The 16581-nt window shown below is 38.3% G+C and overlaps 2 protein-coding genes and 2 long non-coding RNA genes across 7 annotated transcripts; 3 read left to right on the top strand and 1 right to left on the bottom strand.

Moving 5' to 3' along the window:
- Positions 1-3563: 3563 nt before the first annotated feature.
- Positions 3564-4499, top strand: LOC105457229. Of its 2 annotated transcripts, none has more exons than XR_975369.1 (3): positions 3564-3815; positions 4008-4090; positions 4233-4499. It is a non-coding gene; the product is annotated as an uncharacterized LOC105457229 (long non-coding RNA). The 2 variants fall into 2 exon arrangements; XR_975368.1 differs by having other exon boundaries at positions 4191-4499.
- A 91-nt stretch (positions 4500-4590) lies between these two features.
- Positions 4591-15919, bottom strand: LOC105457231 (cyclin-dependent kinase-like 4). Of its 3 annotated transcripts, none has more exons than XM_011701783.1 (7): positions 15835-15919; positions 8626-8866; positions 8109-8367; positions 7792-7986; positions 6522-6807; positions 5563-5920; positions 4591-5279 (listed from the first exon to the last, which is right to left on the bottom strand). In XM_011701783.1, the coding sequence occupies exons 3-7, from the start codon at positions 8274-8276 to the stop codon at positions 4973-4975; spliced, it is 1314 nt and encodes a 437-aa protein (XP_011700085.1). In that variant the 5' UTR covers positions 8277-8367; positions 8626-8866; positions 15835-15919; the 3' UTR covers positions 4591-4972. The 3 variants fall into 3 exon arrangements, with proteins under 3 accessions (XP_011700085.1, XP_011700084.1, XP_011700086.1); XM_011701782.1 differs by lacking the exon at positions 15835-15919 and adding an exon at positions 10233-10525; XM_011701784.1 differs by lacking the exon at positions 15835-15919 and adding an exon at positions 10233-10525 and having other exon boundaries at positions 8626-8817.
- Positions 6760-7599, top strand: LOC105457230. Its single transcript, XR_975370.1, has 2 exons — positions 6760-6847; positions 6948-7599. It is a non-coding gene; the product is annotated as an uncharacterized LOC105457230 (long non-coding RNA).
- On the top strand, positions 11421-16482 carry LOC105457232 (zinc finger CCHC domain-containing protein 24-like). The gene is given in 6 exon segments (XM_011701785.1): positions 11421-11922; positions 12779-12863; positions 12866-13083; positions 13572-13832; positions 15016-15180; positions 15881-16482. Coding segments are annotated over 6 exon segments (888 nt in total). The 5' UTR covers positions 11421-11892; the 3' UTR covers positions 16010-16482.
- The last annotated feature ends 99 nt before the right edge of the window (positions 16483-16581 follow it).

The following is a 16581-nucleotide window of genomic DNA, read 5'->3' as shown; positions in this document are numbered from 1 at the left end:
AAAGTGCCTTAATAACGGTCCTCCACGAATACGAAGCGAATTCGTTACGCGAATTTTCTCCGGCCGCTGACCAACGAGCGGATTTATTTTTGCGAGAGGATCGCGTCCCCGAAATCCGCGCGACAAAAATCCGTCTGCGACAATAGAATAAGGTCTAATAATCGGTTTCCGAAGTCGATCGGAGAAAAAAAAAAAGAAAATTTCGCGTGACGGTTAGAGGCGATTTTGAGTACTGGGACGAGATACAAAAGAGTCGATGGAAAAACGATTGCGCGTGCGTATGTGTATGCGTGTTTTGTGTGCGTGTGCGTGAAAAAAAAAATAGAGAGCGATAGATAGTGAGGGAAACGAAATGCCAGAGAAGTTTATTGTGTCTTGCAATATAAATCTAAAAGACGCAATCGTAAATTCTACACACTGTAATACATACTCCGATATAATTACACGAGTATAATTATAATTTAAAGTAATCCTTGCAAGTTTTGCTTCATAAGTTTTGAAAATGAGCGCTTTGACGTGAAATTTGGAATATCCACAAATTGGATTTTTTTTTTAATGGTAAATTGGAAACAAATCGCTATTTGCATCAAATAATAGACTTCAAAAGTACGAAGATATCACAAAAATGTTTGTTCTTAATTGCCGCATTCAACAAATCAGGCAGCTTCAATTTCAAAGATCTAACCGCAAAAATTTACATTCAAAAAAAATATACAGTCAGACTAGTGATTCTCTAAGAGTCGAGTACGCGAAACACTTAACTGTATATAACTTAAGTTTATGGAAAAAAAGAAGGGAGATAATGGGAGAGGAAAGAGAGAGAGAGAGAGAGAGAGAGAGAGAAAGAGAGAGAGAGCGAGCGAGAGGAACAGAGCGTAAGAGGAAGCGGAATGTAGTGACAATTATCCCGATAGGATTAAACAACGTCGAAAAAAAGTGAGTGATACAAAAAAAAAAAATCATGTTCTCTCATCTTCTCGAGTTCTCATTTTCGGCACGGCGTCAGCCGGGGAGAAAAAAAACACAAGAGAGAAACAAAAATGTGTGTCGGTGATTTTTTCGCGTTCGGCGAAGATTCCTTCTTTCTTCCCGTCGCATTTGCTGCAGGGTCAACGTGTCCGTTGCGAGATATTAATTATATATTTCAAAGATGGATGCAATTCCGAAATAAAAACCCCTTAAATATGTCAGATGGCTGTAAATTTTATTAATTCCTTCTTCAAAGAGAGAGAGAAAAAAAGAAAAGATACTGCCTGATTCCTTTAATCTCTCACCCTTCTTTCCGATAAGTTTTCACTATCCATCTCTTGTTTTATATCACAGAGAAAGACTTTCTCCATGTTCTTACTCTTCTCACATTCTTAAAAGTAATAACAGTAATTATTGACGTAATTATTGAGTTTTCAATTGTTGAAAATCTCATTTTTGAGAGGGAGGGGGGGAGAATTTCATATCACGCGACAATAAAGAGAACTACCTAAAAATCGAGTTGTTTGCTAATCTAATGAAATTTGAATAGAGTCGGCTTATTATCAGAATAAGTAATACTTAGTACATATAAACACCTTTTCCATTAAATAAATTAATATAAACATATACTATGTCATGTTAGAACATTTCCTATCCCTCCCTTATTATTTCTGTTTGCGAAATAATGATTGCGTTCTGATAACGCTAAAACTGCGAGGGCGTACATTTTCCGATGCAATTCATTTTAAATCATTACGCAATCTTTCTCAGTAGAAATATATTGCAGGTAGAAATATATATTTAAACATATATTTTATTAAACATATATTTATTTTGAGAATGAAAATCAATTTTCGGGGCGACAATAATCACTTTTATATCAAATTGACGGTAACATTTTGTAAACTTGTCATTCGAGTAGTCAGTAATTTTACATTTATTGGAAACGATAGAATCTCAGGTTTTAAATTTAGATTTTAAACAAAACATCTTCTCGTTACGATTTTCAAAGTTTTTTCAAAACATATATACATACGATTTTTTATTGACAATTCATTTGGTGACGCGCGAAGTCGACCAGCGCACGATGTGTATACACCACCTCTCGGCGGAGTATCGTTTCTCAAAACACGTGTACAGTCGTGGACAGATCGGTTGCGACACTTTTTTAATAGATTTCCAATATATGTATATTTAATATACATAATATATATATTTTATAGGTATCTAATATTTAGCAAATGCGAATCATGATGTACTATCTTTAATCTAGAGACAGTATAACACTAATCGTGATTCGCATTTGCAAAATATTAGTGCGTTTTGAAAATATATATAAATAAAAAGTGTCGCAACTGATCTGTTCGATTGTACACACATATTTTCGCACCTATTTTTTTAAATATTTTTTTTAGTTACATATTTACTTGTCAAGTTACAAAACGTGCGCGCGACAGATTTTTGAACCGCCGTAATTTCACGAAAAATCGACATAGCGATACGCGATGAAAATCGATCTTCTGCGTTTCGCAGATGCTTGCTGTTGAGCAAGAAATTAAAATATAAAAAAATTAATGTTTTCAAACCTCGCACCATCCAACCGATCGCGACGCGTTGCAGCCGGTGTTGTCTCCCCGTTGTCGTCCCTCCCAGGCAGGTTTCCTCCTCTCCTGCTCCTCTTTCATCTCCTTCTCTTTTGCTGCTGCTTTTTCATCTTCTCCTTCTTGATCTTGTTTACAGGTATTCACTCGCGAAATCGATCACTTTTCGCGGAGTACTAATTCCTTATACGCACCGACGCGCACATTATCATAATATCTGAAGAGGAGAAAAAATATTGCAAGACGAGAATCGCACGAAATTACAATCCGCCCGACACTCGCGAGTCTCGTAATTAGCGCGGCGATTCGCGTGATCAATTTCGGAGACGGAAGGCTTCAACAAAAGTTGTCCATATATATGCACGCACGTCCGCGAATTTGCGCGGTCGACGAGAGGCATTGAAGTTTCAATTATTGGGACTGTACGCGCTCGGGATGACTGTACCCGCGCCAAGCCGCGCATAGAAGCGACGCCGAGTTCCGAAATATCAAAACTTATCGAAACGAACGATGCAAAGCTATCGACTCTACGTTTAATTGCGACGTATGTACTTATCGCGGAAAATAAATCAGTCGCGCGACCGCCGATCGTCCCATTAATCCAAAATAGCGGAACGGCGTCTCTCAATATTTACGTATCGGAGAGACACCGCCGTTTGATCTCTCAATACTTACCGCTTGTCGAAGAATGACAAGCCGCCCCCCTCCCCCAGCCCCTCCCCGCGCGCGTGAACGACGATGCTCTGCGAGCTCGGGTAAATAACAAACGGCCGTGCATCGTACGTCGCAAGAGAAACAAAAAAATGTCCTGCTGCACGCGAAACCTCTGCCTCAAACCAATTCCTTCGCGCTACGAAATACATCTGCGATTGCAGTGACGCGGCGCGACGAATAGAAGAACGATGTATGTATATGTACCATGTGTGGATACATGTGACTCGAGCGGTAAGTGAACCGGTCGATCCACGAGATTTTAAAACGATCGATAATATAGTTGCGTTTTCATTTTCGTCTTGAATATATTCCGTTTCTCTCAAATTAATTGTTTGATAAACGCGCGATGTAACCTCGATCATTCCACATTCTCGATCGCAAAAATAAAGCGAATTCTACGGAGAATTGTGAGCAAAAACAGCTGATCTGAAAACGTTCCAGGCAGCGAACAAGATACGTATTCGAAATTTAAAGCAATCGTTAATTGAATTAGACACTTCCGAAACGCTCGTTACTGAACACAATTAATAGGTTAGGAAAGTTATTTCAGTTCAGTAAATTTATTTACGGTCATTATCTTATTATCTCTTTTTCAATGCAAAATATATGTTGCATTAAAAATTTTTAATTTTTTATTAGTAAATAATTTAATAGATCATATATTGCTATTCTTAAAATTGCGACTAATCCGTCGTGACATTAATAGAGAAACTCTTTATTTAGATTTCAGGATTTAACAGAATGAAGACAATATAATTTCACAAGCTTCGATATGCTTGCAAAGGAATATGGATCATGTATCAAAGGTAAAAAAGTTACGGCAATTACGAGTAGTCCGCAAAATAGACATAGCAATTAATGTATAAGATATATTTTAAAATAATGAATTAAAATATATCTGCACAGTCTGTGAGGTTCAATTGAAATAATTATTAATTATCGCGGAAGGAATTATCGCTATGTCCGAAGCATAGAACGCAGTTCTCCAGCGACACGTGGACCAGCTATGCATGCTGCCGTAAATCGATTGGAGTCCGAAATTAATCAATAACAAACGATCGTAAACGTATAAACGTACTATAAATTTAAACGTGCGAACTGTATTATCGGACAATTTTATTTATAATTCGACTATTACACTCCCGACAATTTTGTACATACTAAAATTTTTCAATTTCCAGAATACGCTATTAAAATATGCACATATGCGAAATATATAAATTCTACCACGATGATTGTCGGAACACTTTTTCCGCGTAAAAGAAAAAATTCGAAACATGAAGGTTATTAACATGGTTCCGGTATATTCCGGTATAAAGTAAAAAGAAACCTCCTCAGCGTTTATTCTTTTTCCTTACAGAGGGAATAAATCGCACCTTACACGCTATATCGATATTTTACATTTACATTTACAGAGCGCGCAAAATGTAAGATATATGTACACATCTATCTCGCGCGCGCATATAATGAGTTTCACTGTACAGTTCCCTCCTCGCCCCTTCCTCGATATTACCCGACTATAGAATAACAGATCACGATAATGTTAAAATGACGTTTAAATGATTCATGGCTGATCGAGAAGTGACTTAATATAAATCATTTTTGAAGTCATTTTGACATCATTTAAATTTGATGTCATAATGACTTGTGGTCTGCTTGGGTAATATTGCGAAAAAGAAGCTGCGCGATCAATAATTTTTCACGCTGGGCAGATCAAGTTTTTTCCTCTTGGCGTTCGTCTTCGGCGTCAGCGCCGGCAACGCACAGCCCTTCGATTCAGGGATCAGAAGCCCTTTGTGTTCCAGCCGTCGAATATACGTGGTGTTCGGTATTACCGAGACCGGTCCGAAGTAACGCAGTTCGCGCGGCCGGCTTATTTGCATCTTACTCGCGGCATTCGCATTAACACGATCTCCCGGCGAATCCTCGCTTTCCGTGACTTCGGGTTCCATATTATTATTCGCTCGCCTCTCCTTGATTAACGACATCTGCCATCTAAAGGAAACGATAAACGCAAATCATTTGTAATAATAGAAAAAATAAAATAAAATTATTATGAACAATCAATAACTTTGCAATCGTTTTATGTATAAGTTCTTAAGTTTTGTTAGAATCTTTATAGTCTTTAATGACATGCATGCATTGTTTTTAATGAGATATTAAATGAAATCAATAACTTATTATTCACTAAATTTAAATAAAATTTACTATTTTCAATTTGCCATCTAATAATAAGCTAACTAACTTATCAGTTAGATTAACTCGTCATTAAGCCAACCTTCCGATGCTGCTGCGGCAGATCCTGGATTTGGACGTTTCCGCCGTCCTCTTGGCTCCGAGCACATTCATCGCGGATTCTTTCGCGACTAGTCGCTGCAGCTCGATGAGGAATCTGTCGGCGAAACCATCGTGCGAGAAAAAAGGATGCTGCAGCAACGCGAGGCACTTCGGTCGGACGGCAGGATCCGTACGAAGACACTGTGTCAGAAAGTCGATCGCCACCGAGCTCCACGTGGGGAAGAGATTTCGAAGACCCGACGTGGATCGCGTTAACCCAACTTCATCAGGTTTCGCGTGCCGGAGTAAAAGTACGTGTTTGCCGCTACCGTTTGCCGTCTGCTTGCCGTAAAGAGAACCTGTTAGGTACAATCACAAAATTTAATAAAATAATAATTAAATAACTCGTATCTATTTAAAGCGGAAAATAAACGGAGCGAATTTAGCAAATAACTGAATTAAAAGTTTTGATAAAAAAATTGTATGTACGGAAAGAACAAATTTTGTTGAAAGATCTAAAAATTTTGCTGGATACAGAAAATAATTTTTTCGGACCATCAAAATAATTTTGTTGGAAACTCAAAAATGAGCATTTCTATAGAACGTTTTGTGATATTCTAGCAATCAGTTTAAATTTCCAACAAAATTATTTTCAAATCTGTATTCGGCAAAATTTTGAGACCTTCGAGTAAAATCGTTCTTTTCGTGTAAGTATATATTTTGAAATTGTCTATTGCTAAAATTCTAAGACTAACAAGGAGAAGACTCGCTGGTACCTTTACTACAAAGATCTCAATAAAACATATATATCTTTTTTCATGCATATTCCAAATCAACAATATTGCAATATGCAAAAATACAAGATTATTTCTGAAATTAATATAATTGATTCTTTGGTTATATATATCTGACAGAGATTCCATTGATCGTCATCCATTCTCTTCGACCCCGGCAACTCACCGAGAGCCTTCGTGATGCGGTATAGCTGATCAACGTCGCTGTCGCCGGGAAAGAGCGGCTGACCGGTGATCATCTCGGCGTAGATGCATCCGGCCGCCCAGACGTCGATCTCCCTGCCGTACTTGGAATCGCCGACGAGGAGCTCCGGCGCGCGATACCACCTCGTCGCCACGTAATCGGTACAGGACTCGTTGGTGACGTAGCGCGCGAAACCGAAGTCGCAGAGCTTGATCACACCGTTCGGCGATACCAGCACATTCTCGGGTTTCACGTCGCGGTGCATGATCTATGGAAGGAAAATCTTCTGTTTCATTCAAAACGTAAAGGTAAAAAATAAAACGTATAAATAATTAAACCTAGCAAATTCTAGTATATATAATTCTGATAGAATATGCGTATTGATAAACGTGAATCTTGTTGCAAAAGTGACCGAAGAAATCCTTCAAGAGAAATTTCTAAAAACAGGAAAGTCAAAATAAGAAAATCAATCGAGGAAAAAGATTAACTTGATTATACAGATTGTACGTTGATCGTTTGTAGAATCCTCATTTAAGTTGTACCTAATTCACCTAATTGCAAACGCGTAATGTTTTCCGTACACCAGAACTTCCCGAGTCGAGCTCGACTAAATACGGCAACCATCGTCCTCGTTTGTTACAATGCTATCATTCATTAGGTATCCGGCCGTTGCGTGTTACTACACATGCACGGCTTACTGCAACTTGGAATTTAAGCGTCACGGCCGTGAACTTTACCATAAGGCGTACTTATTGCCAAAGGTTGCTGATAAGCGAAAGTACAACATCAACGTGCGCACAGATACGTATTTTGTATCTTTCAAATTAAATTTGCATAAATTTGTCGAAATTTCAGTGTAAAATATAATCTGAATATTTATTTTATTATAATAGCCACTTTCGATAATGCAGTTCACGTAAACTCCTTAAAAATTTAAATTGTGTGAAAAAATTATATATTGCCAAAAATTAATAACGCGGAAAGCATTTTGTTGCGCGGATTGTCCTATATTTTTTTTTAATACAATAACGGAATTAAAAATTACAACTTTTAGCGAGAAGTATAATTGTACTTTTATTATATTTTAACAGTAACGTATATTTTTTTGTGACGAGATTTATTTTACGTTCTAAACAATTTTTTTAAATAGCGATGCGATATGAGATGTGATAGCCATAATTAAAGTAATTTCAGCGTGAGAAGATTTTTCTACAATATATAATAAGAATATAATTTTATTAATTTTGCTCACTTTGTGATTATGACAGAAGTCCAACCCTCGAAGTATTTGGAAAATATATCGCCTTGATTTCTCCCGGTCGAGACCATTTTTACTTTTCTCCAATTCATCGAGCACAGTGTGATCGAGATACTCGAACACAAGATAAAGCCGTTTTCTTCGGCGAAACACCTCGATCATGTTTACCAGATTCTCGTGACGTAATTTCTAAACATATCAAGAAATATAGAGCTACTCATTTATTGGATAAAAACAATTGGGTAAAAATTTAACATGCGTAATCGTTACATTACAAACTATATATTAAAATCTTAATAATTAATACCGACCTTCAACATCCTTATTTCGCGAAACGCCATTTTTCGCACCTGCACATCCTCCTCCGTCTCCAAGAACTTTTTTATCGCCACTATTTGCTGGGTTTCGCGATGCCTGCACTTCATCACGAGTCCGTAACTTCCCTCGCCCACTATCTCGATATTTTCATATTTCTCCATTTTACCCGCAAGGTCGACGGCGAGAAAACTCACGATTTTTTTTCGTCAGTAAAAAATTGTGAACTTTTTTACAATCACCAAGATTTACGCACTAAAAAAGCATATCACTTAGTTACGATACTCAGTAAATGATAATTAATTATTTCCGCCGCGCAATTGCGAGATTACTTTTAAGTAATTTCAAGTGAAATTAATTTTGTAATTTGTTTCATCTTTTAAATAAACGATATTAAATTTGTGGATTTTCGCATCAAAAACTTCCAATGACCATTTTTCAAATCCATCACTTTAATATCGTTTCACGAGAAATGTTCAAATAATACTACGAACTACTAAACATATTACGAACAAGTAGACGCGATAACGTCACGGTCTTGTGTATATTTGATACGATCGAAGCAGCCGCAATTCTTAATGTTGCCTCGCTCGCCGACGAGCCTGGACTGCTCCGAAGAGCCTCGTGCACGGCCCTCATCGATGATTATCGATCTGCGGATAATTAGTAAGGGGGTAGTCCTCGCTCGATGAAGGCACAGGTGAACTGCAGGTTAAAGAGGGTAGGGGATCGAACATCAGAAAGAAGGGCACTCCTGTAATGTTTAACAGTTCGTGACACGAAATAGATATCGACATTTTCAATTAGCAACTTATTGTCTAATAATATACACAAATTTTGTAGATTTTATACATTTTGTCTTTATACTTTTGAATCACGCACCGCATTCAGTATTGAAACGCAGCTTTCTGTCAAAGCTGGAAATGTAGTATTATTAAATTGATAATCGATTTAATATTAGATATTAACGTTGTTATAAATATTATTAATATTTATTTGTCATATGCCGTACGCATCAATCAATATTTGATTATTATTAGAAGTCCCTATTTTAAATTTTAATATAATTTTTTGAGAGAAAATAAGATTATCAATTAATTATGTCGACATTCTATAAAAATGACAGATAATAATAGATATGAACGTTTGGATATTGATGTCAAAATAAAAAAAATGTCGCAATAACATCACAATCAATTACCACGTATGCATCTCAAGCTGCATTCGAGAACATACGTACGTCGTGGACATATCGGTTGCGACACTTTTTTTTAATAGGTTTCGAAACGCACTATAATATTTTGCAAATGTGAACCACGATTGGTGTACTGTCTCTAGACTAAAGATAGTACATCATCGTGGTTTGCATTTGCAAAATATGAGTTACCTATAAAATATATATTATATATAGGTATATATTAAATACATATTAAAAATCTATGAAAAAGTGTCGCAACCGATATGTTCACGACTGTCCATATGTAGTTTGAGTTTTAATAACAATCTCAAGGGAGTTTTCATGTTTCCGAATTTTCTATTAAAATAAAAATACGGTATGAAACATTATATAAAAATATTATAACTTGTAAGAAAATAAAATTTGTAAGTAATATAAAACGGAACTAGAATTGCAATGTTTGGATAATAAACGAGATCCAAATAATTAGGAGAATCCTCAGTGCGGCTCGAATATTATTCCGACTGTTGCAATCCGCGAGTTCAACAGGCATAATTACTAAAGACATACTCAGCATTTCGCAATTTTACCGATTCTCTCAAAAAAGTTGCTGTTAAACGCAACTCATCGTATTTTACGGATAAATACAATTGGTTGCAAATTCCAAGTTAAAACATTGCAATAGCTCCAATTCAACGGCAATAAAAGCATGATATCAAGTGCATCAGACCTAAAAAGCTGGTACTACGCGCTGCTAAAATTCCGTCAGCACTTTTATTATAACATATCACCGACAACGATATTATACCAGAAAACCGAATGGAGGCTCAACTCTATAAATAGTAAGTTTTTTTTTACAATAAGTTTTCGGTAATATGGATATCCGCGTGCATCGTTTCTCCTGTGCATAACAAGAATTTCAAGCCTTAAGAGGAGAACGAACCCTGAATCGTCTATTTCATTGTACTCCGAGCGACACAACAGGACGTATTTGCCAGGACGAAGAACTCGAGACTCGGTGTCAGATGTGCAGTGTCCGGAGGAATAAAATCGTTGAAATGTGAAAGCAAGAATTTCGGGATGGTTTACGCTCGCGGTTCGACCGTATCGATGGCAACTCGAGCGATCGTTCACAGACGCGTATGCAACTTCCCCGCTATCGTGTCAAAAGCGATTCGCGTCATAGCGATTTGTTGCCGCAACTCGGTTGAGCATAATCGATACACGCGAATAGCAATTGGAGTTTATTTATAGATGAGTTCGGTGACTTTCCTTGATATATCGTGACCGAAAGGCGCAGCTGACGGTCCTTCAAACGCGATTCCGACATTAAATAGTAAAAATAACGATGCAACGTATATAATCGCGTCTCGTACATTGCAATACATTTATCCTATGTCAAGACGTTTCCTAGACGTGCATAAAATAAAAGCTTTCTGATCGTGAGCATGTTACGTAACTGTAAAATTATTCAATCGTAATATATATCATTATCAATTATTTGTGATAATTTATTACAACATATTAGAACACATTATTATAAAAATCTTTTTAATTTGGAATGTATTCATGCAGTAAAGTCATGGAAATGCTAAAAATAATGCTGTAAGACGACACATAATAACACAATTTTCTTACAAATAACTAATTGTAATGACAAACAACACAATGTATCCATAATACGTTACTTAAACATAATTATAATTATGATAATAGTGACCGTCCCCTTTGATATTCTAAGAAAACGCATCGGTTACATATTTTTCGGCACGAAATAATAGCGAACAAGTGCGAAAATCGGGAAGTCTGGATATTTAAGGACACCGAGGAACGTCCAAAACTAAGTTATTCGATAATTCGACATCGCGCGTGGCGGACGCGTCTGTCGAGCCCACGTGGGCCACGACCGTGAGAGAAAGCCTACGTGCGGCGTGGATCAATCAAGAGCAGCAAGAAGGAGCCGCTTGAGTCGGGGGTCCATTCGGAGGCGCCGTGTCTGTCGGTCGAGAGCAAGCACGGAAATAGACGCACCACATGGCGGGGCTCGGGCTCCTCGCGGACGCGTTTCTCTCTCTCTCTCTTTTTCTCTCCGCTCCCTGCGTGCACGACGTCCGTCCTGCCTTTACGCGTTTGCTCCGTACGCGTTCGTTTAGTCGCGCGTCTTTAGCGTTCGCCCGACGCCGGGATCGTCCTCAGTGAATATGACGCGCAACGGGCGCGTCGTACTCGTCGCGATTGAGGCCCGTCTCGAGTCCCGCGGCCTCAGCCGATCGCATGGAAATCGCGTAAAAATCGCGCGAGTTTCACTTTAACTTTATACAGTGGTCCCGAGAAGTGTATGCACGCAAACATCGCAAAATAGTTTCTTCTTCCCGATTCTTCATACAGATCAGATAAATTCGCTTTTACAGCCTTAATATTAATATGCGAGTTCGAAACACTTCAAGTAGTGACTTCAACGCGCGCAATCGCATAAAAAAATGAATGTGGAGTCATACGCGGGTTGCAATTTTACACTGATAGCGTATAGAGCCACATATATTTTCATTTCTATACAGGTTTATCGTTGAACTAATACCGCGTCTTTCTGTGACCTAAAACTGATGGAGAGTCATCCGCCGTGCTGCTACATTGTAAGGCCACAAATGCGTAACAACGTGATCCCGCGAGCAGAAGATGATTCATTAATAATTTTAAACGTAATTTAACGATTGAGACTTTAATTTACTGTCTGAATTAATATCCAGAGCAAGTAGTAAAAATCGAGCAAACGTACTTAATGATAAATGCGAAGACGAAAATATTTCACGAATGAAGCGAACTTCCGGCTGCTGAATTAGAGCAAAAAATATCGAATCAAAAATATCGAAGAATTCGCGAAAGCTGGTTCCAAATGTGTATGAGAATACGCATCTCGGTAATATATGCAGAGATGGGCTACATTCAACATGTGCGTAAAAGCGCGTAAAGGCAATTCCCGTAAAAGTTAAGCACTCGTTTCAAAGATTTCGTTCAGAAGAAGATGGCACTTTTCCGAGAATCGTTACGTCGCGAAAACGACTGACGCTGAAGCAATCCGACGAAATTTCGTGGTAAAATTTCAGAAGGAAGAAAAGAGAAATTGGAGGCGTAGCTCCGAAATTGCGATGAGATTATAATATCTTCACTCTCCGAATATCTGCTTTATCGAATATCTTCGATTTCACGATGGTATCCTCGAAATGTCAATGATTCTCCGTGTAAACAATGGTATTTTAAAGGTCTCGTGATAGTTATAAAAACACTTCTAAAGTTATGAAAACAATTCGTGCTAATCATTGAAGTTGACTAATCGCATTATCAATTAAAGTAAAATATTAAAAGGTACTAAGAGGCTAAAAAAAATCTTAGCGTCGATAATTTCAACATTTCTTTCCTTATGACCTTGAAAGATTAATAAGAAAATAATAGTTCTTGACGACGATTTCAAATGGAAAGAACGTCGTTTAGATTCGAGGACAGGGGGATGATAAACGATTACCGAAGGGAATTGTTGTCGGTGACACGAGACGGCGACGCAATCCGGAACCGATAAACTCGCGAGCCGATTAGATAAAAATATGGCCGCTTGTCATTCGACACCTGCGATGCAACGTCTGCAGTTGCAGGACTCGACTCGGATCGACTACGGTGCGATCAATGGCATAGGTGCCTCGAGTCAGAAGGCTCTTCAGCAGTCGACCTACCCGCCGCATCTACTCAATTGGTTCTATCTGGCTATCGCCAAACAAAGCCCGTCGCAACCACCTGATCAGGTATCCGCGACGATTGGGACACTTGAGGATCAGAATTTATCTCATTGTGTCGATTCTCAACACTTATCTTACAATTAGTAAACAAAGGATTTATTTCCAGATCATCTTAAATCTGTAACTTTAAGAAATGGGGACATTTCTTACCTGCTGTAAAAAAAAAGAAGTATGTAAAATTACATAAACAATATATATAAAAATTACGCAATTACAATTTATGGTGGAAATGTATTAAAATGTCCAAAATTAGTACTTTTACCTCTAATTATCTCAAAATAGCCCACTATAATTATTGTAATTTTACATGTAATTTTTTTTACAGTGTAGAAGACCTCTTATAAAATTTAGAGCCGAAAGAATAATAATAAAAATATCTGACGGATCCATCAAGAGAAACTAGACAATTTATTTACTTAATGCCTTTTTAAAATAATAAGTCTGCTATTTTAAATAAATCGTCCTCCGGATTGGATTATCTATTTATATTTTAGAGCAAGCTATCGCTTCCTGCTTCCTACTCCTGGAGCAACTTTTCCGGTACGTCGTCGCAAATTTATCCACATCAGAACGCGTTGAATCCGTCCGGATCCGTCAGACCCATGAGAGATAGCACGTCGGAAAGTATCGCGGATTTAGCGATACACTTCAACGAGTTAGCCGTAGGCGATCGGAAACCGGCGAAGAAGCCGCCGTCAACGTATCTGTGTCATTTGTGCTTCAAGAAAGGGCACTACATCAAGGATTGCCCGCAGGTCGGTACTTTTCCCTTTAAATATTCTTCTAATAAAATGAAATATTACGTCGATGTCCTCGAATTTAATTTTTAATACATATTTAAAAAATGGATATTTTCTCGTTTGCTCAACAACATTAGCTTCTGTCTTCTCAACTATTTTATAATTACTTTAAATGGTTTAGGTAATTATGTATATATTTTACGCAATAATTTGATTTAAAACACAGATAAAAAATTATACGCATCATATGATTTCTAGATAATTTGAAGTCGATCAGAATTGGCAATTTTGAAACAGTCTATAAAATTCTCGCGTAGAAGTATAGATCGCAATCGTGAAATAAAGTTTGAAGTTAGATGCGTAGAATAAATGATAGAACTGCAATCGAATATAATCTTTGTCATATCGTATGATTCGATTTCAAGATTTCAAGATGCAATTAATCAACCTATCATCTGATTCATAGAAACCTTCGATCTCGATTATCGCTTGTTTCATCAACATGTTATCCGACAACACGACAATGTTCTAAATGTATCTTATCAGATTTTTATTACAAGAACATAAAGATCGATAATGTAATAGAGCACCGATAAAGAATTGGATAGTTTAATCTCTACTATCCGTTTCGCAGAAAAACTAATAATAAACGTAAAGCGCAACAAAGAATTTCTCTCCCTCTCTTTCTGTCTTTGTCCCTACCTTGAAAAATGACTCATTGTCAGAATTAAATCTCTATCAGACACAAAAACCGTCCGTAAATGGAGACATCGGTAAATTTAGCAATACTCGTAAACGGCTCGCGTGCCTCGATGCAACAATGTAACGGGATGCGCGTGGCTCAATTGGGTCGCTAATTGACATAACAAACAGTCTCTGGGACACATGACGTCACACGGTTAATCATCGCGATACGAGGGTGAGCCAATTAAGCCGCTTCTCCTGATTGAGATGACGTTTTTCACGTCATTCTTATTCATCCATATAGGAGGGTGCAATACTGATGTAATTATATCTCTGAATAAAGAAAGAATGAGAGATTAACCGCGGCAGTAATTAAGATGACTTTGGCGAACGCTTCTCGGAAGAGGTAGATTCAAGAGCGTTTTATGATGTCCGGTATAACGGCGGAAACTGCGAATGAGAGAACGAATTTTTCCAATTAGGGAAAAAATTAAATTTACGCAATTTTCAACAGGCACGACCGAAGGGCGAGGGCCTGACGCCGTACCAGGGCAAGAAGCGGTGCTTTGGCGAATACAAGTGTCCCAAGTGCAAGCGCAAATGGATGTCGGGCAACAGCTGGGCCAATATGGGCCAGGAGTGCATCAAGTGCCACATCAACGTGTATCCTCACAAACAGGTGAGCTCGGAGGGGTCCGCCCTCTCCGCTCGCGTTACGGGCGTTCTTCCCGCAATTAATCGTTAGATATAAAATTAGTCGCGATTCTCGTCGGCGCGTGCAAAGTCCCCCGGAGTCGGGGGACTCGTTAAAAGACTCTTGGAACCGTTTCGCTCTCTCGAAATATTGCGCGGCCGAGAGAACGAAATCTCGCGTAAACCGCGACTCGAAAGCTAATTATAGTCGCATAATCGCTCGCGCTCGCTCCCTCGCTCGCTCACTCGCACTTCGCTGCCCGGTGGGCAGCAGAAATACCCGCGGTCGGAGTCACCGGTAATCGTTACGTTACGGATCCCGAAAGGCGTTCGCGAAATTCCTATTATAATCGAGCGTTAGCTGTACGCCGCCCGCGCCGCGAGCGAGCGCTTTAAACGAATCCCAGAATCGCTGTACAATCGCCAAGTCTCCTAGGAGACCGAAGTCACGACGGTCAATCTAACGATATTAATTATATATTAATCCAATGATATTGATGGTACTAATAACATATAATATATAATATAAATTAGCCCCGATAACGCTTATTATATTAATGGCATAAATCGAACGACAGAGAGATGTCTTTATGTGCAAGACGAGAAAATCGGGATACTCTAGCAAGATTTCTATTCTTACCTCTCGCGAGGCGCGTGGGCAGTAAAATCACTTCTATTATTTTCAGAGGCCGTTGGAAAAACCCGATGGTCTGGATGTGTCCGACCAGAGCAAGGTGCACCCTCAACATCTCTGCGAGAAGTGTAAGACGTTGGGCTACTATTGCAGACGCAGCGCGATAATGACTGAACAATAGTCCGAATTCCGTCCAATTTATCTCGCTGATCCAATTAATCGCAGGAAAGGAAGGGTTTAATGGTGACCTGAGGAAAAACAATTCGTTCGATACACTTAAACGCATCAATTGGATCGATGTGGATCTAGACAAAGTGTCTATCTCTATTCGCGAGATTAAATACGAATTAAATCATATATAGAGAGAAACAGAGGAATAAAATGATATATATTTTTATGTACATTTACGATTAGAATTTTTTTATCGCACGATTTTTGGCGACGATCAAAGACGCGGCGTTCAACCGCAGCTTTATGATGTATATGTATATATATTAAATATACATAAAATATATTGAAGAGTAATATTAACTACACGGAAACAAAGTGCACGCAAGTGCCAGCAATAGAATTTTTTGACTTTCCAATGTTTGATAACGAGTACCTATCCGTACACGCGGTGAAATGCGTGTTATTCGCGTTAAAAAAAAAAAACGAAATCATCGTTCTCAGGGATGTAATAAAATGTTCTGACCCTAAGAGCTAATAATAACCGTGGGCTAATCTTCGAGGAAGGGAGCTGCTTCCGTAACG

Source organism: Wasmannia auropunctata, unplaced genomic scaffold (genome assembly GCF_000956235.1).
Source record: "Wasmannia auropunctata unplaced genomic scaffold, wasmannia.A_1.0 LD335328.1, whole genome shotgun sequence".
Lineage (NCBI taxonomy): Eukaryota > Metazoa > Arthropoda > Insecta > Hymenoptera > Formicidae > Wasmannia > Wasmannia auropunctata.
Note: the sequence above shows the minus strand (reverse complement) of the source record. Positions and strands in the feature narration are given on the sequence as shown.

Coding starts and splice junctions, on each gene's coding strand:
- LOC105457231 (XM_011701783.1), bottom strand. CDS start 8,276: ATGGAGAAATATGAAAATATCGAGATAGTGGGCGAGGGAAGTTACGGA. Junction 6,808..7,791: donor ACTTCTGTCATAATCACAAA/GTGAGCAAAATT, acceptor TTCCTTCCATAG/ATCATGCACCGCGACGTGAA. Junction 5,921..6,521: donor CCGCATCACGAAGGCTCTCG/GTGAGTTGCCGG, acceptor TGTACCTAACAG/GTTCTCTTTACGGCAAGCAG.